General features: G+C 37.5%; 4 protein-coding genes and 1 long non-coding RNA gene across 9 annotated transcripts; 3 read left to right on the forward strand and 2 right to left on the reverse strand.

The window, feature by feature from the left end:
• Positions 1 to 379: 379 nt before the first annotated feature.
• On the forward strand, positions 380 to 1,123 carry LOC140770528 (histone H2AX-like). Its single transcript, XM_073111753.1, has 2 exons — positions 380 to 661; positions 744 to 1,123. The coding sequence occupies exons 1-2, from the start codon at positions 464 to 466 to the stop codon at positions 963 to 965; spliced, it is 420 nt and encodes a 139-aa protein (XP_072967854.1). The 5' UTR covers positions 380 to 463; the 3' UTR covers positions 966 to 1,123.
• Positions 1,124 to 1,457: 334 nt separating this feature from the next.
• On the forward strand, positions 1,458 to 4,787 carry LOC140770935 (uncharacterized). 2 transcript variants are annotated; one of them, XR_012106073.1, is made up of 4 exons: positions 1,458 to 3,462; positions 3,704 to 3,846; positions 4,025 to 4,159; positions 4,319 to 4,787. It is a non-coding gene; the product is annotated as an uncharacterized lncRNA (long non-coding RNA). The 2 variants fall into 2 exon arrangements; XR_012106072.1 differs by having other exon boundaries at positions 3,704 to 4,159.
• Positions 4,788 to 8,634: 3,847 nt separating this feature from the next.
• On the forward strand, positions 8,635 to 10,808 carry LOC140771281 (gibberellin receptor GID1C-like). The gene is made up of 2 exons (XM_073112760.1): positions 8,635 to 8,962; positions 9,304 to 10,808. The coding sequence occupies exons 1-2, from the start codon at positions 8,924 to 8,926 to the stop codon at positions 10,306 to 10,308; spliced, it is 1,044 nt and encodes a 347-aa protein (XP_072968861.1). The 5' UTR covers positions 8,635 to 8,923; the 3' UTR covers positions 10,309 to 10,808.
• A 530-nt stretch (positions 10,809 to 11,338) lies between these two features.
• On the reverse strand, positions 11,339 to 14,461 carry LOC140770540 (receptor-like cytosolic serine/threonine-protein kinase RBK2). 4 transcript variants are annotated; one of them, XM_073111770.1, is made up of 9 exons: positions 14,319 to 14,461; positions 14,128 to 14,198; positions 13,669 to 13,956; positions 12,862 to 13,113; positions 12,626 to 12,780; positions 12,324 to 12,403; positions 12,084 to 12,219; positions 11,837 to 11,986; positions 11,339 to 11,701 (listed from the first exon to the last, which is right to left on the reverse strand). In XM_073111770.1, exons 1-9 carry the CDS (start codon positions 14,324 to 14,326, stop codon positions 11,531 to 11,533), a joined length of 1,311 nt encoding a protein of 436 aa, XP_072967871.1. In that variant the 5' UTR covers positions 14,327 to 14,461; the 3' UTR covers positions 11,339 to 11,530. The 4 variants fall into 4 exon arrangements, with proteins under 4 accessions (XP_072967871.1, XP_072967869.1, XP_072967870.1 ...); XM_073111768.1 differs by having other exon boundaries at positions 13,669 to 14,055; XM_073111769.1 differs by having other exon boundaries at positions 14,266 to 14,461.
• A 5,410-nt stretch (positions 14,462 to 19,871) lies between these two features.
• Positions 19,872 to 22,135, reverse strand: LOC140770372 (probable indole-3-acetic acid-amido synthetase GH3.6). Its single transcript, XM_073111542.1, has 3 exons — positions 21,801 to 22,135; positions 21,591 to 21,698; positions 19,872 to 21,301 (listed from the first exon to the last, which is right to left on the reverse strand). The coding sequence occupies exons 1-3, from the start codon at positions 22,079 to 22,081 to the stop codon at positions 19,945 to 19,947; spliced, it is 1,746 nt and encodes a 581-aa protein (XP_072967643.1). The 5' UTR covers positions 22,082 to 22,135; the 3' UTR covers positions 19,872 to 19,944.
• Between the last annotated feature and the right edge of the window lie 1,527 nt (positions 22,136 to 23,662).

Below are 23,662 nucleotides of genomic sequence, written 5' to 3' on the forward strand. Positions count from 1 at the left end.
TCCATTTTATACGAATGAAAAAGTATATCTATCTCATTTTTTTCTTACAAGTTTCCTTTTACTTCTCAGTTGAGGAAATAAAAAATATTTAAATATTTGGTATTTATATATATATTTTTAATCATATTTTAGGTCATATGAATATAGATGCGGATAATTCTTCAACCCACAAGATTAATCCGACTCGGGTTCGTCCCCACTATCCAATATAAACCCGACTCCGACCCGCTTAGCACTATTCCGCGATTGCCACGTGGCGTCGATCGCGTGTTACATGCTGGCAATCCTGCCAAAACCACTTCCACCAATGAGAGCAAATCTCTCTTCTGAATTCCCCCCTATATAAGACCTTGCTTCCTCTTCCCTTTCCTCCAGCAAATCTCCCGCTTTCGAGAAGGTACACGACTCTTAGGGTTAGGGTTTCCAATTTGACTTCCTTCTCCGATCTTAACATTTGCTCGCCATGAGTTCGACCGCTTCGACCAAGGGCGGCCGTGGCAAGCCCAAGGCGTCTAAATCCGTCTCCCGGTCCCAGAAGGCCGGCCTCCAGTTCCCCGTCGGTCGTATCGCCCGCTTCCTCAAGGCAGGCAAGTACGCGGAGCGCGTCGGCGCCGGCGCTCCGGTCTACCTCTCTGCCGTTCTCGAGTACCTTGCAGCCGAGGTCAGCGATCTTGTCTTTACTCTTAGGCTTTCGGCTCCTCTTTGTTGTCGACCTGATCTCGTTTGTCATTTGTTCCTATCAGGTTCTGGAGTTGGCCGGAAATGCGGCGAGAGATAACAAGAAGAATCGGATCGTTCCGAGGCACATACAACTCGCGGTGAGGAATGATGAGGAGCTGAGCAAGCTTTTGGGGACTGTCACAATTGCTAATGGTGGTGTTTTACCTAATATTCATCAGACTCTCCTACCTAAGAAAGCAGGGAAGGATAAGGGTGATATTGGATCAGCTTCTCAGGAGTTTTAGATTGTTATTGTGTCTTAATAAGCTGGGAGATGTGTGGATTTTGATGTGATGGTGGAAAAGTTTAGTGTGGAGTTGTTGAAAATGTAACAATTTTGACCATAAACTAATATGACAAGAAATTATGTGGAGAAAGATATTTCATCTTTCTTAGTCTCTCATTTGTTCTGTTTGTTTCGTTATAGTTTTCTTATATTTCTCCCTTTGGTTGGTTAGTCTGGTCTTTGCATTACGATTCTGTTTCCCCTAGTTTGCTTGTTGGATGTGCGTTGTATTTCTTCTTTCTCCGGGTAGCAGAAAGTCTGAAATTGTTTGTCAGTCAGTTATGATTTTTGAAGGACTTCTCTAACTCTTGTTTTTGTTTTTCTTCTTGTTCGCCTCAATGCTGAGCATTGGATCTTCTAATCCCTCTGGTTGCCTATCGGTTCTGTTCTGTTAAGGCTGTTTTTGCTGCAGGTCCTAGAACAAGCAGATGAAGAGCTAAGGAAGGGGATTAGTAGTATTGCTTCTGCTATGTAATTGTCTGGTTTGGAGCGTCAAGCCTGGTAACTTAATTATCATGCTCTTCCATCTCTTCAGTATACCTTTTGCTTCAGTTTATTGCTGGGAACTGTGTTGCTTCCTTTTTCTTTGTTAAATATTCTTGCTGGTCTTATATCAATTTCATGCTTAGTAGTTTTTTTTTATTTGTTGAGTTTGAATTATCAGATTTCCTTGTATGAAGTAACGACATCTGTCAATTGTATACTTTTAGATAGTGTAACAAAGGTGATTTCAAGTGGTAGTTTATTAGTGAATTCTGAGCTGTCACTACTGCAAAAACTGAAGCACTATTTTTGGAAGGCGGCGATCGTAACGTGGTTGGGATGGCACATTGCCTCTGTTGCAAATAAAGAAGGCTGCCCCCACAAAGGTGGGTGGGCTGCCTTGGAGGTTTTGGCATCAGGTGGTTTTAATATTATTTTAATTTTTTAAAATTATTTTTTGATCCATAGAATAATATATTTTTTGCACGCATGCTTGCTAATGGCTATTCTGCTGAGAGCTTGAGAGAGATCACTATTTGTGAATTACTATTTTTTTCTGCAAGTATGTGATGATTATTTGTTGATTAATGCTTGTGATTATTGTTTGCTAGTATGTATGTTGGCCATTCTGTTGTTTATTGTTTGTAATTGTAATTATTGGTTGTGAATTAGTTAATATTCTACTAGAAAAAATATTTTAAATTTTTAGTAGTATATATTATATATTATATATAATTATTTTTAACTTTTGTATATTAAAAATACTAATTTGCCTTGGTGCCCACATTTAGCTTTGGTGCTACATAGTGGGGTGATCACTTGTAAACCACAATCGTCTTTCAAAATATTGGATTGAAGTCAGAAGATTTAATTGAGTCATACTTTTGCCTATTAATCCCATCCATGTATTGCTTTGAACTTTGTTTTACTTGGGTTGATCATCAAATGTTATAGCTTGCGAAAGGACTATACATTTTTATTAAGATTCTTATTCTCAAGTGATGATATGCTTTTTCAAAATAATCTTTATAGGCTATTATAGAAAGAAGTAGTTCTAGTTATTCATCTTTTGATGTGTTTACACCTACCCATTAGAAAATTCTTTCCCTTTAGAGTGCACTGATGAAATCATGCTACTTTTACAATTTTGCAGTATGCTCAGTCTTCCAAGCATCTATAAGTTATCAGGGCATGAATTGAGAAGACATGCATCTGCTGACGATCTAATAGTAACTTTTCAAATGATATAACTCTCTTTCATCTTATGGCGTTACCTTGCTTCAAGAAGGTAGCTGAAAACATAGCTAATTGCTTTAGTTGATCCTGAAGCCTAAGGTTATTTTCGACTTGTACCTGAACCCTGTTAGCATGCAGCTTGCAGATGCTTATGCCTAAGCATTTCTAGGGAGACATTCTCAAATCTTCAGACATAGAGCAGAGATTGTATCTGATGTGGTTTCTCTTTATTTTAAGCTAGATAAAACTCTACATGTGTAAGCTAAATACCCTACAGTGATTGCTAGATAGCTATTTTCTTTTATACACCTTCTTTATCTATAAAATGGATCTTAATTTCCTCCTCCCCTGCAACTTTATTCTCATGACGACCTTGCATTCTTAAGATGCCAAAACACCTAGAAAGTCACCTGTTCATGGTACAATTTCTTGTTTTGCTTTGTCCAGGGTGCAATGCCATCCTAATTATCTTAGCCTCTTTAGTGTTTTGTTTCTGGTTATAGAGCAGAATGAGACTTGAAATATGCTGATTGAATTTTCTTATTCTGGTTAACTTTTTTATTTTTTCTTTATTTTGCCGGCAAAAGAAGTGCATAGATCTTTATTTATTCAAATATGTGGCCTTCTGCTGTTTCACATTTTGTTTAAGTGGCATTTGGTCTAAGGCACTTTGTTTAAGTCCAGAAGCAGCTCAGGGTTTACAAAACTTTGTAGCAGTTGATGCTGGAACATCACAGGTACCTCTATGGCACTATAATTCTTAACTCAATTATTTTATTCTACGCATTGGTTTGTTTTAGGACATACAATTTTGTTGGTTTCTCATTGATATACCACTGAATATTGTTCCTTTCTCTTGATGTATATTTTTTAACAGAAGTTGTTTAGTAGTTTGCTTGTGTCCAACACATTAACAATGAGATGTATTTTCTTCACTTTAATTTGTATTACAATACTGATGATGATTCAATACCCTAGGAACACTGAATGCACAGACTTTCTTCTTGTGACACCAGAAGATTGACATCCTGAGTTCATCGGCTACCAATCTTAACATCTACTTGACATGTCCAGAAGATTAACATCCTGAGTTCATTGGCTACCAATCTTAACATACTCATGTACTTGCCATGTTCCTGTATTTATAGTTGTTTTTGGCGCAGTATATATCTTTTGACCAAGTTGGTTACAAGAGTCTCAGTTCTACCCTATCCAATATGGCAAAGCTTTTTCTTACCAAGCAGAAACTGTTCATCTTCATTGACAAATCTGATTGCATGACTATATATTTCTTTCCAGTGAATCACATCTTCTGCAAATGAAGAGAGTCTACAAATACGCAATGTCGCAATGAACCAGTCAGTCTGTACTGAAAGGTAAGCACGACCTCCAACCAAAACAAAGAAACGTCTAATAGAAGAACTATCATTATTGGTAAGTGTGCTATAACGAATGTTTCTACTATGCTGAAGAGTTAAAAATGAAAGAGAGTTTGATAAAATTATTTCCGGCAGAATTAGTGTTGGATGACTGAAATGCTAAAATTTATCTTTTGTATGTTGTGTATTACAATCAAACTCTTTTTCTTGATAGATTAGATGCTTTTGCAACTGGGAACAAACATACAAAAGTTGGTGGCCTCCATCTGGTGGTTTGGCAGGGAATGTGGTGTGTAGGGTCAGACAAGATAGTTGGAGATGATCACAATAAATTGGAGGTAGGAGATCAATAATAGTGGTCACCATGTTGGAATGGGAAAGCAAGGGATGTCAGATGTAGGGAACCTTCTCCACTATTAGAGGGGTGATAATATAATTGCATCATTTACCAATATTGAAATATGATTGTTGGTAAATGATGCAATCATGTTACAGAGATGTGGTCCTAACAAGGAGAGAGGAAATGGAAGAGACTCATCACTCGAGGGTGTCAAGAGGCATCTATACTTAGACTGTGTATATATGTATGTGTATTTCCTATTACTAAAATTAGTTTTATAGATCTTATAAATTATCATTTCAAAAGGTTAAGATGGGCTTACCTGCAATACCTTGACATGCACTTAATTGTAGTGGATATTAAATATATTTTGTAAACTTTAGTTAAAAAGAAGAGAAAAAATATATAAATTTATATTAGGTTTTTTTATTTAATACTGTAGATGATACATCTTGAAACAGGTGAAAACGGCCCTATAGTTTATCTTTGTTCAAGCGGTTCTCACCTAACTAGGGATTAGGATTATGAGAAAGCAAGGATTATATACATAATATGGTGTTTTGTACATTAATCTTTTTTAATTAATAGAGTATTTATTATACCAAGGTATTTTTTGCTTGCAAAAATTCTTCCTATCAGTTAGAAATTGAGTCACAGAACGTGAGTAACTCCTCTAGGAGAATCTTTGAATTTGGTAAACTGCTCTCTAGTAATATTTAAAATCAAATTACCTCCTTGATTTCTTATTTGAGTTATTTTGTCTTCTTGTGGTGTAGGCTAGTGTGGCAATGCTGTTTATTTTTTCAATCCGAAGTTAAAAATAAAAATTTAAATTACTGTAATACCCCAATAATATCCTATTGATTGAGGGAATATGAATATTTTACTCATATTTTAAAATAATATTATTCCATAATCATATATTCAAAGGCTTGATAATTAAACAATAGTTAAGATTTGAGATTTGTAATATTAAATATGAAAAAGATAGAAGAGATTAAAAGTGTACTGTAATTTAAATTTGAAAGTGAATAAATTTAATAGAAGGAGAAGAGTAATTTTAATATATCAATATTCTTATGGTAGTAAATTTCTCTAGTAAATTTGTAATTCGTTTTTGCACTTAAATCTCTTTTTTTTTAATTAGTTTAAATTATGAGATAAAATGATACAAATAAATGCTTAAGAGATGGTTTGATTTCAAGCAAAGCCATAGGATAGGACAGGGAGTTAATATGTAATTTTCTTACCCATCCTTTAAAACTTTAAACAGGATTCGACCAACAAAAAGAAAAGAAGTATGACATTGTTTTCTTTTGTTTTTTCCTCGAAAGATAACGTTTCCTTTTCTTTTCCTTTTCTATATCATTCTCGTTCTCTAGCTCGGTGGATTGGATTCCGTGCGAACTTGGAATTTTCTGGGAGGAAAAAAAAAAAAAAGTGCCCTCCATCATTCTAGCAACGTGTTACGAGTCTACGTACATGTCACGTTTAAAATTCATTCATTGGGAAATTTTGGCTCCAATCCATTTGTATACGGAAATAAATAAAAAAACACTAGATTTGATGTTTACGAGTACAAACCATTGTTGTATTGTGGATGAAGCTCTGTCTGTGCCTACACAGTGCACAGAAATGGACAGACGGTGAGCATGGGTGGTAATAACCTATTAATGCGTGCATATTTTCCCCTAAATATTATATTTGTATGTCCAACTTTGGCTATAGGAAACTAGAGATGTATTGATATGTGATTCAAATTTACAATTTCACCTTTTCACCTTGCTGCAACTTTTTTAAGTTAATATTATTTTTATGAATAATTATTGTTTTAACAGTCGGTTTAAACTATTTATATATTTATATTTCTCTCTTGATATTGGAGAGGAGAAATACTAAAATTTAAAAAATAGGAAAAAGTAAGTGAGACCGTGACAAACTGACAAAAGAGAGTATTGAAAAAAAAAAAAAAAAATACACTGGAATAATTGAGTTGGCAAAATCTATTGTGTTATGTTTCTTAGTTTCTATTCAACAAGACACTCAATTGTGGCTTTGTTTTTCTTATTTCTTTTTTTGCACAAAGTACAAGTTATAGTCTTGTAAGGTTTTTTATCATCTATCTCATTTTAAGTATTCTACTTAATTTTAAGCCATCCTTTCTCTACTCTTCTTAGACTGGATCTGGAATTAATTAATGTTGAATCTTTATAAAAAGTCAATATTCTTTTATCACGAAGGGGATGATACCAAAGTATTAAGTTTCTAAATATGTCTGAACCGTGTAATTTGAATCGAGAACCTGAATCCACTATAATCTTCTCATCTTTCAAGTAGTCAAAATGTTAAGATACATGTATTTTAATAACTATCACTCTCCGCATATAAAAAGTCTTTTACTTGGTTAACTTTTGGATCATATTCACCTCCTAATGTGCTACCCAGTATGAGATTTGTTGAGATTATGAATATAACTCAAATATGGTGAAATTCTTGCACGGTATGCATATTGGCTCTTTTAAATTCTTGCCCACTTTTATACCATATCTCTCCTATTTTATGCGGAAGATTAGATACTATCATTGATACGAGAAAAGTTATTTGAACCAAAGCTGTAATTAGATAGGTAATGACCACCCTTTAAAACACTATTGAATCTCTCTCAAATTTGTATTTATTATCTCAAATTGACATCCATTGGCATGACCCAGTGCCCACTTTTCACTAGGAATATCATTAAGCTATTTCTTCAGCTCCAATGGTTCTTCTCCAAGTGACATTCAGTCATCCAATTTGCATAATTGATTTTTCAATGCTGTTTGATAAATGTAATCTTTTAAGACAAAATTTTAATTTTTTTTTGTTGAAATTACTAACCAAATGTGTTAAGCAATACTAGTAACCAATTGGCTCTTGACACTAATTAGATTCATTATTAACAATCACAAGTATACACTCATGATGGCTTGAAATCAAACACACTTCTTTGTTACCCACAACTCTATATAACAAACATGAAAGAAACTATTTCTAGCTGTCTACATTTTCACATTCAATGATGACAAACACAAGAGAAAATAGTTTACCATTTTTATCAACACCCATGACTATCAATAAGGTTACCTTTATATTTCTCATACATATGTGTTTCATCTCTACTTATAAATAAGTCGGACAGTATGCTCGCCCTTCAGTAATAACATTGAATTACCACAACCCATATTGAAGAACTTGAATATTTAAGTAAGATAATTGAGTCATCTTCTAGTCAACTACAACCATCAATTCACAGATCTCAATGTTTGCTGCTTTCTTTGACTGCCCCTTTAAGCTCAAGGGTGATAAATTTGCTATCCAATTATTGATAGTCCTTATTTAGTGATGCATTTAGACTTATGTGTGGTCTAAAAAAAATGTAATAATATCTCACATTCCATGTTTCCGACAACGTTGAATTTGTGGTCTTTATAGATATATAACATCTTAGAGAAGATCTTGTGAAGAGTTTTTTCTCTAGCGATTTATAACCAAATACTTTTTTTTTTTGAGAATGTAATTTTGGAGTTTGAAAAAATTTGATTTTAGAATTGAATTTGTTACGAATTCTTATCTCTAACGAAATAAGAGAAGAGAGTGCAAAGGGATGAGATATAGGAGCGAGAAAGACGATTAAAATCAGTAGAGGGTTGTGGCTTTAAGATTGATTTAAAATAGGATTAGAGGTACATAAAAATACTAAAATATTCATCATCGTTATTAACTAAATTATAGATATTATTAAAAAAATATGAAAAACTTATATAGATTAAATAAAAGTATCTCATTATGCTAAATTAATTAGAAAAAGATAAATTTATAATCTAAATATCGATAAGAAATAACCTATAAGACATAAGAAAAAGCTTAAAAAATTTGTGCTATTATAATTGAGTGTATTTATTTATTTTATATTATATGTATATATCTTAAATACATATAATTTATATATGAAATGTATAAAAAAAAAACTTAATTTTGCTATTTTGGAAATTGAAGGGTTTTTTTTACAAATGCCATAGAAAAAAAAAAGATGAAAAAGAAGGGAAGAAGTTGAGGGAAGGCGCGTTCCTTTTGTCGTGTTGCAGCGTTGGCGTCGGCTTCACGCAGCCAACTTTTGTCCCTTTCCCCACTCCTTCCCCTCTCTCTTCTCTCTCTTCTTTACTCCAATAGAACAAGAAAACAAATGGAGAAGTCGGACCAAAAGGATAGATCTTTAATGGTATCTTGAGATTATAAGAATCTAAGAAAGCAATCTAGCTTTGAATTGCGCCTCAAAGGCGGTTCCTTTCCGAGAGACGGAGGCGCCGAAGTTGAGGATTTTGTTGGGTTTCCGGAATCAGAGGAGTTCGGAGATAGGATTGTTGGATTTGGGACTTGGGTTTTGTCTCTAGATCTTGATTCGTGAGAAAAGGAGGGATCTTTTGTTCTTTTGGCTATTCCATGGCTGGCGGCAACGAGGTCAACCTTAACGAGTCCAGGGTAATTCGCTTCTTTCTCTTCTCAAGCTTATTTTCCCTTCATTTCTTCGGATTTATGTGGAAATGGCATGCTTTCTTTTCTTTTATTTTCCCATCTCCTTTTAGTTTGTTATAGAATGCCTTGCTTATACTAGCGTGATTTTTGAAACCAATAGGAAATTTGTTTTAGCTCAATCTTTACTTGCGATTCTGATGACCCTTTGTTCTCTGATTGTTATAGAAGTGAAAAATGAAGCCATTTCCTTTTTTTTTTTTATCACATATGAGCTTCCTTTTGCGCAAGAACTAAATATTTTAGTAGAGGAAGTATATAATCCATAGGATTTGTTGGCCTTATCACAGATGGTGGTTCCTCTCAACACATGGGTGCTCATCTCCAACTTCAAACTAGCCTACAACATGCTTCGCCGCCCCGACGGCACATTCGACCGCCATCTAGCTGAATTCCTCGACCGCAAGGTCCCCGCTAATGCCACCCCGGTAGACGGTGTCTACTCCTTTGATTGCCTAGTTGATCGCTCCACCAATCTCCTCGTCCGCATCTATTGCCCATCGCCCGCCAACCCCCTCCCTGCGGTCTCAATTCTCACTGATATGCGCTGCTCACCTTGCCTGGACTCAGACCCTTTCCCAGTTATTGTCTTCTTCCATGGAGGCAGCTTCGCACACTCTTCAGTCAATACTGCCATCTACGACTCTCTTTGCCGTCGCTTTGTCAATCTTTGCAATGCGGTTGTCATCTCTGTCAGCTACCGGCGATCACCAGAGCATCGACACCCTTGCGCCTATGATGATGGATGGAATGCACTTAAGTGGGTGTCAGCCCAGCCGTGGCTCTATAGGGGTAAGGACTCAAATTTGCGAATTTTCCTTGCAGGGGACAGCTCAGGTGGCAACATTGTGCACAATGTGGCAATGAGGGCCATGGAGTTTGGTATCAATATCTCTGGGAATATTCTACTCAACCCAATGTTTGGTGGGGAGGGCAGAACGGAATCGGAGAAGAGATTGGATGGGAAATACTTTGTCACAATTCAAGACCGAGATTGGTATTGGAAGGCATTCCTTCCTGAAGGGGCCAATAGAGATCATCCTGCATGTAACCCATTTGGGCCTAACGGCATAAAGCTAGATGGGAGGCCATTTCCAAAGTCTCTTGTCGTAGTGGCAGGTCTGGATTTGACTCAGGATTGGCAGATTGGTTATGCTGAAGCACTAAAAAGGGCTGGTAAAGAAGTTAAGCTTGTCTACCGTGAGCAGGCTACTGTAGGATTCTACTTCTTGCCCAACACCAACCATTTCTATGATGTCATGGAAGAAATTAAGAGCTTTGTTAGTTCAAATTGAATATAAATAGGGTATTGTCTGACCTTAGCTACACTTATATGAAGTATAAGCTTGACATTCTGATCAAGGTATGTGCTCCTGCTGCTATTACTTTGGCTTAGCATGGTTGTTGGCTGTGCCATTGGTGCATGTGCAACATCGGAAGTAGCTACCTTGTTAGGCCTCTAAGGATGAGGCCAGGAAGAGTTATGGAGGACTTAGGATTTATGGAAGGAATGGAATCACTCTTCTTTCTTACCGTGGCAGTTCTTTTATGTATGCAGTCCGGTGATTGAAGCATTTCTTCGAAGATATCATGTTCTCTGACATCCGGTCGTGATGAAGGTACAAACCTTGGTAATGTCTGGTAGGCGACTGATGGTACACGACTAAGATTGTAAGATTTCTTATTTACAGCAACATGGTTAATTTCCATGTTATTGCTATTGTGAAATATGTATATTATACTAAACTTTTCTAGTGATATACCCTATTTTCTCCTAATGTTCATGTTCAATGATGATATGGTACTGAAATGCTCAAGTGCATAATTAGCTAGACCCTGGATATAACCACCTCCATGGTGTTCTGTAGTGGCTTCTGCTAAGCTGATAGAGAATGGTTATCCACGCCTTAAAAACTTATCTTAATGCCGGAAAGTTGGATAGGCTGGCCTTTACTTAAGGATTATATCACCCCAAATTTAGGCGACGATCAGTAACTGGTCCGAGAGGATGTATATTTCTAAAAGCTACCATTTCACCAGTTAGGATTCTAAATAGTAGTTGTACCACTTAGCTTTTACTGTGAAAATTATTATAGGTTATCTTTCTTCATGATGTATTGGTCTTGACCAAGTTAAATATATTACAAGATAGTTGGATTGCCTATTTGTTCTTAGGCCTTGAAGGAGTTGGATAACCAAGTTATGATTCTTAAGCTTTTGAGTTGCATATTGGACCTTACTCTGCCTCATTCACAAGAACTGAGCTCCCCTGTCTACCTCAAGACAAAATAAACAACATTACACTCCTAATGTAACAAAAGCACATAATATTCAACTGAAGTTTTATACGTTTCTAGTGAAATTTGAGTACAAAATAGAGTTATAAACTCCATAACATGTTCCCTCAAAGAGATATACAAAAATTAGACAATTTCAATGCCATCTTTTCTCTCTCCTTTTTGAGTCCCATGTAGAAATGCTTTTCTAGTAGATGAGCTAGTCCAAACTCTTAATGCTTTAATAGTCAAAAGCTAGCTGTTTATGCCGACTAAGATCATTCAGGTACCTCGTTGCATTATACTCCTCCGCGTCGAAGATCTCCTCAGAATATGTTCTGCGGATGAGCGACTTCTGAATTACATTTTTAGAATCCAATCGGTCTTCCTCCCCTTTTAGCAGCTTTAGGACCTGCACATAAATATTTGCTTTTCAAATTCATACTATGGATAGATTCTGCAAATTAGTCAGCATTTCGATTCATTTTAGTTGTACTTTTGTTATTTTCTTTTGAGAAAGCACATTGATCAATAGTTGTTAGCTCACCTGATTCATGCGAGGCCGTAGAATTGATGAATGCTGGACACACAGACGAGCCACATTAGCTACTCGTTTTACTTCTTTTGAGTCATAATCATCACAAAGTGAAGGGTCAAGTAGCTCCATAATTTTATTCTTTTCAAGCAAAGGCTTTGCCTGAGACAACAATAGAGCAAAGAGAAAATTTACAATTACTATGTTTTAATTCTAAATCATCAAAAGAAAGTTGAAACAGAGTAAAAAGAAGACATACCCACATCACTAGACTTTGTTTTGAAGAATCTAGTGCCTTATGTCCAGTAATGAGCTCTAGTACTAGAACACCGTAGGCGAAAACATCGGTTTTCTCGTTAACTATGCCGTGCGTGCAGTATTCAGGTGCTAGATAACTGTTTTAATAAGAGAGTAATATTAGATGAGAAATGTGAACGCATATCCAAATGATTAAAAGATGATGAACATGAAACTAGAAGTAAATCCCTCACTCACACACCCAAATGTGCCTTCAATGCTTAACACTGTGTGATGAGTCAAATTGTCAGGTAGCCACTTAGCAATTCCGAAATCGCATATCTGGAACAAGATCAAAGAGATTCTGTAAAAAAATTGCTGAAAAGTGAATTAGTTGAATAACTTATGCTGAAGTATTCAGATGAGCAAAGTAATCTGTAACCTTCTCAAGCCTCCATTATTCTTGAGAGTGAAGTATTGAAATTCTTTTGGTACTTAAAAGGTTTCACAAACCGTCATGGAACAACATTACAGACACTAACAGAACAATCATTTGGAAGATACCTGAGGTTCAAAATCCTCTGTAAGCAGTATATTTTCAGACTTAATATCTCGATGGATGATGCGTCTCGAGCACCTCTCATGAAGATATTCAAGACCTTTGGCTATCCCAATGATAATCTTGTATCTGAGATTCCAGTTTAGTTTCTCCGTTGAACCTTTAAATAGATCAGTAAGGGAAAATTACAAATGTAGCATAACGTGAAAAGCTTTGTGTCATGTTAAACTTACACAATTACCATGAAGTAGAGTGGCCAGGGATCCATGGAAGGACAACTGAAAGACAAAATGCATCTCTCCTTCAGCCCCTACTCCAATCAATCTTGAAGTATTTGGATGATTCAGATGCACTAATATTCCTAATTCAGATAAGAAATTGTTGATCCTTTCATCTGCTGTTCCTCTGGTAAGTCTCTTAACTGCTATTATCTGGCCATTTCGTAGGCACCCCTTATAAACCTCAGCATGCCCACCCTTCCCAATTATATTCTCTGTATTACGAAGGAAGAAAGTGTAATTTTTCACACTGAATTAGTAGCCAAAGGAACTGCTGAAATCGATATCTATATGATGGAAATGTATCACTTTCAGTTGTTTTGTGCTTACATATTGAGCTCCATTAGAATCAGCAACTAAAAGGAAACATACAGGTCCTATGCTATGTAACATTATGCATTTGAAGCACATATGTTTCAGATAACATTTCTTCTCTGTCACCCAATGTTAAGATTCACTTAATGGTGATGAACAATTAAAGAGGAGTTTACTCTGCTATGCTGTTCATTTAAATAACCCAAGATACAATACTATGATCTTATTGCAAGGAAAATCAGTAAATGTGGCATACAGAAATATCGGAGTTACAGCTCAAATTGTGAGCATCACCTCAGTTCAGATTGATACTTTGAAGTTCAAATTCGTTCGGACTAAATTAAGAAACAAAGTAGTCAATGAAATTAAGTAACATTTTTCATTCAAATTCATGTAGTCTGAATATTTTGGTGCTGAAAGTTCATGTCAGATTGCGAGAGAAGATCAAAACAGACCTGGATTGAAGTTATTTGTGGCATTTTGGAGCTCTGGCAATGTGAAGCTCTTCCAAGAAGGCTTAAACAGGCAGAAATCGTTATCCATGCTCGAATTCGATCCGGGGAAATTGGTCTCTCTACTGCTTCTTCTTCTCGATAGCTTTGACACTCCAAATGGGGGGAAGCTCGAGAACCGCCTCATCGATTTCACCCTCCAGAGGCGAAGGAATCCCCGCCAAAGTGAAGCCTGGCTGCAAATAATTCCATTCTCCGAGTACGACGTGCTGGTGTTCTCAGAAACTGTTTCTGAATCCGAAGACCGAACGGAATCATCAAAAAGCGTTCTAGAAGATGATTCATTGGTCATTTCTCGATTCTCCTCATCGAAGTCCAACGATCTCAAATCTAAAGATTTGATGATGATGAACACAGTGAAGTTGAATTCATAGGAAGAGTTTGAGATAAATTTTCCCATACCTTGAGCTGAAACGGAGGTAGACAAGTGAACTAATGCATCATCAACTTCTCCACGTTTCTCTACGCATTCTCTGGATATTTATCAATTCATTAAAGCAACACTCATACAATTAAAAGACGCATCATCGATATCATTACCTTCGAGGAGAAGCCATGCTGCTAAATTGCTACGGAGAAATTCTTGCAATTACCTAGACATCCTTCTTTATACGAATAGAGATCGAGTTATCCCTCCATCTATTCTGGTTACGAATTAATTTGCTCCCGTTTAGTGGTCTCAACGAAGGTAATGCGTGGTGGTTGGCGCGAAGCCTTCTCTCCTCCCTCCACTTAAAAATAGAAGAGAAGGTTGGGAAGGTTGGGAACGTTGGAAGTAAACCAATAAAAGCAAATCCAATTGCATGGATTCGGACAACGTCGGATAGTGATGGGTGAATAGAATTAGCTATCCACGTTTCTATCGTCTGGTAGCCTTTCATTCGTCCTCTTGCATGGACGGCGAAAGCTTACCGACGAAGGAAATTATTACAAAATTTCCGAGGAAAGAAACACCGTTAGTTTTTGCCTTCGTTGTTATCATTTCTACCGTACGGTCCCGGTCCCACCCATATTTATAATATATATTAATCCAAATCTTCATATAAAATAAAATTAATTTTGGGTGTTATTTGAAAAGTTACCAAATTAACTACGTTCGAACTTTATTTAGGCCTCGCTGTTAGCCAAAATGAGAGAGGAGATCTTTGTCGAGGGTTCTTAAACTCACGTCTTGTTTATTGGAGTTGGTGTCTCTGAATGGTATCCGATGATTAGGACAATGGATCTAATTAATAAGTTGATAAGAGGTCTCTTTTTCTCAAGTTAGTCTGTCCTTTTTCTTAGTCTCTTTCTCTAGAGCGATGATGGTAGATGGTGAAGTGCTTCTTTCTCTTGAAAAAATAGATTAAGTGTTTCTTTCTTGGATTTTTGTTATATTCGACCCTCCAAGACACGTAGGGGTGTGGAAATTAATTCTAGGCTAATGAATGGTGGTCAAGTTTGGCTCATATTTTAAGCCAAACTTTTCTTTATTATTTTTGTTTCGATTTTAATATCCGATCTAACTGAGCTTTTTCTAACCGTTAGATTAATTTATAAACTATTTTATTTTTTAATAGTTATATTTTAAAATATATTATAATTGTCACTAAAATCTTTCGATTATTTTAGAATTATATTTTTTAACATAATTTTCAACGGATTGTTGTTAAAGTTAATAAACACATATAAAAGACTAAAATATTAATTTTTTTTTGAAATTGAGTGTAAAATATTTACCAAGGTGATATTGGGTACATTATTGGGTAGTTTTTAAATTATTTTAAATAATTTATACAATGCCAAGATGGACTATTTTAATCCACTTTTAATTTTAATTATGATTAGTTAAATTTAACTAACAGAATGCTATTTTTGAAAGTGTACATAAAATTTCAGCGGTAATTATAATATTTTAAAATTTTGAGGTGACAATTAAGTGAAAATTCCCTAATAGTAATTCGATGAACATCAAGTTTTCTTCAAGCTTGATTAATGTCAATCTTAAGTTGATATTAAACTTGAATTAGTATATAAAGAAATGGGTAAATACATAAATTACCTCAATGTAGTTTGACCCAATTTAAACTTATCTCAGTGTACTCTAAATTTAAGTACTTAACCATCTAATCCTCATGATCTAGACCAAGTTACATATGTTAGTCAACTGTTAATAGGAACCTATAATCATTCCCAGAGCACAATTTCTAGCTGAGTTTGTCTCCAATTTTTGCTCCATCTTCACCTTTCTTAGCCCGCCTGCTCTTGCTAACTTTCCTCGTGTGGAGTGGCACTTGCTTCCCAAACTTCCCGAGGGTAGTGCTGCTAATTTAGGTGAGCCCCTATCTGATTGACGAAAATTTTATGATATGCATTCCGATCTATTAGACGAGGAACGACTTAATTTGATCCGCAATGGTCTCCGGATAGGCTCTAGAGTGAAACATGTGATGATGATTTTAGGCTATCTACCGGTTAGAACCTCCTGAATTAGAATATGTCGCTTTAGAAGAGAGTTTTCCAATATATCTAAGATTGAAAAGTTTGGTCAGTTAGATATTGGAATATCAATTGAACAGTGGATGAAGGTCAAAAGGAGTGGACCTATGAGATGTAGGTCTTAAGTTGGGTTGTGGGGATCTTAAAAGGTGGAAATGTAGATCGAGATTAGAGGATTGAGTTTATTGTGACGGATTGTGGAAGTGGATAGCCAGCGAGGATGGCGGTGGTTTAGCTAGGGTAGGGCGGTATGAAGATAGCGGAAGGAGATGGCGTAAGTCGATAGGAATTTAAAAGGAGGAGGGAGAAGGTAGACTGTCTCTCCAAGATAAGAGACCAACTTGTCGAGGAGGTGAATAGCAAGGTCGGCAATGGTGGTCGGCCAAGCTTGGAGGAAGAGGAACAAGAGAGAGAGAGGTCGAACAAGGGAGAAGAGGAGTCAATTCTAATTGATCAAAGATGGTTAACTAGGTGTGCACCATAAGTATTTGTAGGTGGCTACCTACGACTTGATTAGCCTAGCCTGACCTACTTCGGTCCGACTAACACAAAACAACAAAGTACCCATAAGCAACAAACAGGACCCTCAGGATCTAATCTGAATTACATCTAAGCAAATAAGCAAAACAGGAGTAATATGAATCATTGGGCGCTGAACCGTATCATTTGACCTCCCTTCAGAGCCTTGGATCAGACAAGCCAGGCCTGGACGGCCAAACTACTCGGTATTTCCAACTCTATAGGTCGGTCCTGAAGCTAGGGATTTGTAGCGAAGTTTGGAGTTTCTTCACATCTAAAAGAATGGACCAAAATCTGAACAAGACTAACACAGTCATCATAGCAAAGAAGGACATCGACTCCAGTGTGATAGGTGACTGACTATAGGACCCATCAGCTTTTGTAATATGATTCGTAAGATCATCTCCAATATCCTAGCAGGTCGAACGAAGTCATTTCTTAATCAAGTTATCTTATCGCCTTAGAATGCTTTTGTGCCGGAGAGGTAGATGTTAGATAATCACGTCATGGCCGGAAGATGCTGTGTGCTTCCTCAACTTCACCCACAGTAGGCCAGGCGCATTCATGCTCAAAGCGGTCTATATCGAAAGTGTTTGACAGGATGGAGTGGAGTTTTAATCATTTTGTTAAGCTGGTCTATGAGTGCATTTCTACCTCATCTCTCGCTTGAGAGGTCAAGGGATCTTCCTCATTGCCATGTCTTTTTTATATTTTGGGGTCCCCATAAAAGAAGCCTATGAGTTCATTCTGAAAAAAAATATGAAAAGGAAGCTAGACGGGTGGAAACGCAAACTCCTCTCCCAAGTTGTTCTAAACGCTATTCCAAATTTCTTATGTCGACTACCCTCTTGCCTTAAGCTCTCATATCCAAGCTTAACACCACTCTATGCAATTTCTGGTGGGAGTTTGATGATGAGAAGCATCCATGACATGCACCTTAAGAGCTGGGAGAGCATTTGTAAATCTTTGGTGTGCATTAATTCTTATGGATGCCGACAATCCTTGGGTGAAAATGCTTAATTACGAAGGTCTGGAAGATGATTTTCATATGGCCATCATGCATCTATGGATGAGACCTGACCCATGTGTAACTCTGGTTTTGAAACGGGTGTGCAATTGTTACTATCTTGTCCATTTGCTTGAGCAATGTGATAATGCTGTAAGCTTGGCCACAAGCTCGATAACACCCCATCTCATCTAGATAGCTGCCAGTCTACTATTATCTCAGATTTATCCATAGTATACCTCTAGCTTTTCTCTTCAAAGCCATGCGGTGCCTTTGGAAAGCAAGGAATGATAGTTTCCAGGCAGAATGAAGTTTCTCCCCTAGCTATGGCATCTAATGCCAATCTGTTCTCTAAATATTCCAACCTGGATGGATGGGGGATACTCTTAGCCTTCCTTTGCTGTAGGGTGATAACATGGTCGAAAATAACTCTCTCTTGCCAGCAGGTACTCTGTGCAGTTGAGCCTATTGGATGGGTGGATGCAAGTTGGTAGGGTGGGTTGCAAGGTGGTGTATGAATCATTATTGGTTCACAGACTGATGGGTATCATAAAAGTAAATTTATTTTTTTGATTACTATGGGCAATGGCCCATTATGGCTCTTCAGTGACTCCCTATAAGTGGGTGAATGGCTTTTGCTGTGGCTCAAACTTGACTAAATTTCTAATAATTTAGGAATGCACTAGGTGTTCGACCCTATATCCTCTTCTCCGGGTTTGTTATATGAGTAGGTGTTAAATGCTCATACTCATAACATTACCAAGCTAGGTCTATAAGAGAGGCTTTGTAAAGTTTTGAATGATCTACCGATTACCTTTAAAAAAAAGTTTGGTCATTTATACATTACTATAGGGGCTAAGTCTGAGTTGAGTTAGCCCGAGCGAGCGGGTCGGTTGAGTCAAGTCATCTTTGCTTATTTCATTTTAGATTAGTTATTTTAATTATAAAAATTGTTTGAATTTATGTAAAGTCTCAATTGAATTGGATAGGCCCAAACTAAGCAAGTTAGTAGATAGTCGAATTAGCTTCTATAAATATGTGGAGCATAACTTTAGTTGAGTGATGCATTTATTAATTTGGATTTAGCTTCTCTTTTGTCTTTAGCTTCTCCTCTCTAGCCTTCTTTGCCCAACCGTCCGTATCTTTTGTACGACTTTCATTTCACTCGCCTACTAGTTGCAACCATCGCCACCACTGTCCACCTTACCGAGCCCACCTCCATCTCCACTTGGCCTCCACCTTCCATGATCATCACCCCCTTCAACAACCAACTGTCACCATGGACGTGGCCCCTTATCCTTGGCCTAAACCATCGTCACCTTTAGCCTTGGACCATACCATTATCACCACTAAGTTGCTGCCATCCCTTCTTGGTTTATCAACCCTTAATCATCTCCTCACCATTGTTTTCCTTGTTGCACCGCAGCTAAAACCCTAGCCTAAATCTCCCATACACAAGTCAACCATGCCCTTGTCCTGGACATGCCTCCTCACTCACCAGGGGGCACTAAAATTCTAGCTAGACTTAAGACCCAGCTGTGTAGGCTGTTGCGAGCCAGCCAAAGCTTTCGTCCATTAAGCCTGGTTCTATTACTGAAAATCTAACCAAACCCTATCTCATATCTAGCTAAGAGCATAACACACTTTTATATCAAATTTCAGCCCAAAACTTTATTTTGAAAGGCTAGACCCATGCCTTATCTTCTAGCCCAAAAACTAGCTCAGAGACCTAATTGGACCCGATAGACCCATGCCAATTTGTCGAATCCAAAGTCTTTTCCTATTTGACTTATCTTCTAGCCAAATCTTTGAGCCTTCTCTACAGTCAACTATCAAGACCCAAACCCATCATCTAGTCAAGTGACAAGCTGAGATTTGCACCCAAAGGACACCAGACACCCAAAAGCTCTAGCTGGCCAGAATCGACCACCTTTTCTTTCTCTTGGCTGGCCTTTCTTTCTCTTGAGAGAACCCTAACATAAGCTTGTATCATTTCTGCTAATCTTAGATGAAAAATTTAATAATTATTATTTAGTCTGTATCACAAGGGATTTAAGTCCTTAAATTTAAAATAAATGATTATAGGTTGAAGTCGGACCGCAATACATGACTATAAATTACCCTAAATTACTACACAAAGTCACAGACGAAAATTTCCACAGCAATACGATACAAACAAGAACTTAGTAAATGTTCAATTCTCCTGTGAGAAGCTCTCAATGTAATAATGCAGCCTCACTGTTAGCTTTTACTGCAATGCATGCCTTTAATGTCTTAACAATTTCATAATTTCTAATGATCTTTGGTGGTTTGTATTGGTTGGCAGACACTCCATTCTCCACTGCCATCTTCAAGAGCCTCTCAAAGCTCCCTGGATTCACTATTGCTATCTCTACTGGAGCAAGATCTCCATTAGACCTCTTCAATTTATAAACAATCCCTAAATATTCTTCAAGAGATGAACAACACCTTCTCAGAAAAGCAATTGACTCCTCCAATCTCTTTTTCTGCAGCAAAACACAGTCACTGCTTACTTCAACAAAAATGTTCGCATGTCTCTTGCTAGAATCGGAATCTAAGCACCCTGCAAACTCTACAATCTCTCCACTGCACTCATCTCTGAGCATGAGCTGAATATTTTCCATTGCAGACATCAAGTCCCTCTCAGTAATGATCTCAGATGAATCTCTACGAGCTCTTGTCACAAACTTAATGCGAGGAGAAGAGTTATAAAACCCGACTACCTTAACAACATCTCCGAGCCGGTATCGATACAGTCCCCTATAAGTAGTCACCACCACCTCATAGAGGTTTCCAACCTCCACGCTGGAGATATCAACCGTTTCTTTTTTGTCATAAGGAGAAGTCTCGATATCAAAAGGGAGGAACTCGAAGTAAGCAGCGGTTGGGAGTAACACAAAGCTTGTATTCTCTGGTGAACAAGTCCTCTCCAAGTTAATCCCCACAGGGCATTCTGAAGCAAAGTAGTCTCCACATAACAATGGTACAGTCTCACCAGCATAGTACTTCAAAATTGGATAATATTGCTCCATACTACCAGTGGTGACACAAGCAATGTATCGCATCTCCGGCCACAATTCGCGAAGAATTCCACACCAGCTCTCTTTCTGACAAGCTACTTGAGTCCTCTGCGCCAAGTCCAGTTGCGGTCCACCAAGCAATTTTTCAACAATTTCTCGCATTGGAGATTCTGTTATCTTGCTACTAACAGATCCGAATTCTACGTCATGGCAAAGCTGCTCCCAATTGGACTCTAAAAGTCGAATTGCCCTCACTAGCCCTGCTGCATATGGAGCTCGGATGGCGTCTATGGAAGAGGAGAACCTGAGGCCGCAGAGAAGGTGGCAATACGTTTGCTGATAAATATCGTCACCCAGAATTACTTCTTGTGGACTGACGCAGATATTGAGCAAAGGAGATGGATTAGGCCCCTTCCCTTGAAGTGGGTATGCCGTAGCCGCCATTACCTTGAATCCCCCTTTGGTTTCTGTAACATTTCCGGCGTAGAGGAACCATAAGATCTTACTTATGGATGGTCTTGGTGGGAACAACCTGGGATTTGATCAAAGATTATAACTTGCAAGGAAATAGATGGGTAGCAGAGGCTGATTTGGTGAATCTGGACACGAAGAAGGTACAAATTTTGGATCCACGAGCTAGATTCCCAACTAGTTATCCCGTAGATTTCGTACACATTAACAAAAACAAAGAAAAAAGGGCAAGACAAATCGAAAAGACAAAAAGGTATCAACTTTTTTGTCTTTTTGTTTAGGTTTGATGAGAGTAAAGATTAAAACTTGCAAGGAAATACATGGGCTGTAGAGAACTATTCAATATTTACCTTCGAAGAAGGGCGGAGCTTGCCTGATGGGCAAGATTAGAGGAAGTTTTAGCGAGTTGGGAATCGAAGAAAGGTACCAACTTTGGCTTCGAGGAACTGGTCCCTGAACTGGGTATTCCACAAATTACGAAGTAGATGAATAAAAACGAAGAAAAAGGGCAATAATGATCGGAAAAAAGAGAAAATTAATTTTCATTTTTCTCTGCTGACCTTAGGAAGAAGCAGAGGAGGGGATTGGAAGAGAGGGACGAAGGTGGTTTGATTCCGTCGGCGATGAGGCCAATGAGGTCGGCGTAGTCGGCATAGGAGGAAAGGGGGACGAGGCGTCTGAAGGAGTCGGCGCCGATCTCGGGGTCTCGGAGGTAGGTCTTGAGGTAGTCGGTGTCGGAATTATGTTGGAGGATGGATTGGAGGGTTTCGAGTTGGAGGCGGCGGGCGTCACGGGTGGAGATCTCCAACCTGGTCAGCACGTCGTCGTCGGCAGTCTCCATCGTCGCCGATAGAGCTAGAGAAAGTCTCCTGTCTGTTGCTTAAAAAAATTTAACTCCTTTCTCTCTAAAATAGTTATTTTTTTTCATTCATTGGCCCGTAAGCTTTATGTCAATCCTCCCTAAGCATGTTAGAATTTACTAAACTTTAGCCAATTGAATAAGCTGTCTAGTTTAATCTTCAAGCATGTACATTATGGAACAATAGCTCTAAACTAAACTCTGCCAAAACTTGTTCTAAGCTGTCGTGCTATCAAGCTTCTCCTCTAAGTTAACCGTACTCCTATAAGTTAACCGTACTGTAAAACTATCAACTGAGTTAAACTGTTAAGTTCAAAAAAAATTGTCTTTTATTTATTAAAGATCCTATATGAGCTTGATGGGTAGAATGTTAGAAATAAAATTGTAATACTAAAAAACTTATTATTATTATTTAAATTAAATAGTCGGTTAAATAACTATCTAAGCCGGGTGTAAATAGACGTGATCATCGGGTTGGGCGGGCCTGGCCGGGTTCGGGCCGGACTTTTCTAGCCAACCGGGCTTAAATATTTGTTCACAGCCCGACCCACCAATCACTCGGACCGGGCCGGGTTCAAGCCGGGCTAGAATATTCTAGCCCGTTACCGCCCACTAACCCATTACATATTGGGCTTGGGTTGGGTATAATGGCTCTAATATAATGCGTTAAATATAAAAATTATTATATTTTATTGGGCTGAGTTTAATGGGCTTATACGAAGATATTTTAGTTATCTTTCATAGAAACATACATATATATTGATAAATAGTTTACTAAATATCCAATGTTGGACTAAAATAATTATATAAATATATATGCATTATGTGTTGGGCTATAGATGAGAGTAGTGGATCGAGCTTTCGGGTCGGGCCGGGTGGACAAAGGCTATGCTATGCCGTCCACTACTATATCGGGCTCGGGTCGGGCTGGGCTTAGCCCGGTTAAAACCGGACGGGTTCGGGTGGGTCGGGCCTAATGATCATGTCTAGGTGTAAACAACCTGGCCATGAGCGAGCCTTAATCTATTTGAGCTCGGTTCACTTAATTCCGAGCCGAGCCTAATTCAGGCTACTCTAAAGCTAGGCTCAATTTAAACCTATTTAAGGCTAATTCAAGCCTTAAATAAGTCTAATTCAAGCCTTAAACAAGCCTAATTCAAACCTAATTCAAGCTGGTCAGATCTAACATGATTTAATCTTGAGGTAAATAAGACTTAATTAAAGCTTGAAATTTAAGGTTTAGCCTATAAATTTATCAAAAGATTAAAACTCTAATATGTAAAATAATCATCAATTTATCAAAAATGAAAATAGACATTTCTGTTTAGTTGTTTAGGATTATATCAAAGTGAGATAGACATAGATATAAATCATTATATCTTGGGCAAGCTGAGGATGAGTGAGCTTGTCAGGCCTCAGGTCAAAATTAATTACTAATTTAGTTTGATTATTTTAATAGTCTTGCACATAGGCACATTTGAAGATTGATACAAAGGACCAAAGCTTTTTCTTAGTGTGCAAATATAAAACGATATCTTGTCAACCTCATGTTATATATATATA

Source organism: Typha angustifolia, chromosome 11 (assembly GCF_048772165.1).
Source record: "Typha angustifolia cultivar Huaian chromosome 11, ASM4877216v1, whole genome shotgun sequence".
Classification (NCBI taxonomy): Eukaryota; Viridiplantae; Streptophyta; class Magnoliopsida; order Poales; family Typhaceae; genus Typha; species Typha angustifolia.

Excerpts from the sequence above, each read along its gene's own strand:
- LOC140770528 (XM_073111753.1), top strand. The coding sequence starts at position 464 with ATGAGTTCGACCGCTTCGACCAAGGGCGGCCGTGGCAAGCCCAAGGCG. Across the intron at positions 662-743 it reads TCGAGTACCTTGCAGCCGAG|GTTCTGGAGTTGGCCGGAAA; the intron begins GTCAGCGATCTT and ends TGTTCCTATCAG.
- LOC140771281 (XM_073112760.1), top strand. The coding sequence starts at position 8,924 with ATGGCTGGCGGCAACGAGGTCAACCTTAACGAGTCCAGG. Across the intron at positions 8,963-9,303 it reads TCAACCTTAACGAGTCCAGG|ATGGTGGTTCCTCTCAACAC; the intron begins GTAATTCGCTTC and ends GCCTTATCACAG.
- LOC140770540 (XM_073111767.1), bottom strand. Across the intron at positions 14,056-14,127 it reads TACCTCCGTTTCAGCTCAAG|ATTTGAGATCGTTGGACTTC; the intron begins GTATGGGAAAAT and ends TCAAATCTTTAG. Across the intron at positions 12,220-12,323 it reads AGCATTGAAGGCACATTTGG|TTATCTAGCACCTGAATACT; the intron begins GTGTGTGAGTGA and ends TTATTAAAACAG.
- LOC140770372 (XM_073111542.1), bottom strand. The coding sequence starts at position 22,081 with ATGGAGACTGCCGACGACGACGTGCTGACCAGGTTGGAGATCTCCACC. Across the intron at positions 21,699-21,800 it reads CTCCTCTGCTTCTTCCTAAG|TTCAGGGACCAGTTCCTCGA; the intron begins GTCAGCAGAGAA and ends TGGAATACCCAG. Across the intron at positions 21,302-21,590 it reads AGCTCCGCCCTTCTTCGAAG|GTTGTTCCCACCAAGACCAT; the intron begins GTAAATATTGAA and ends ATCAAATCCCAG.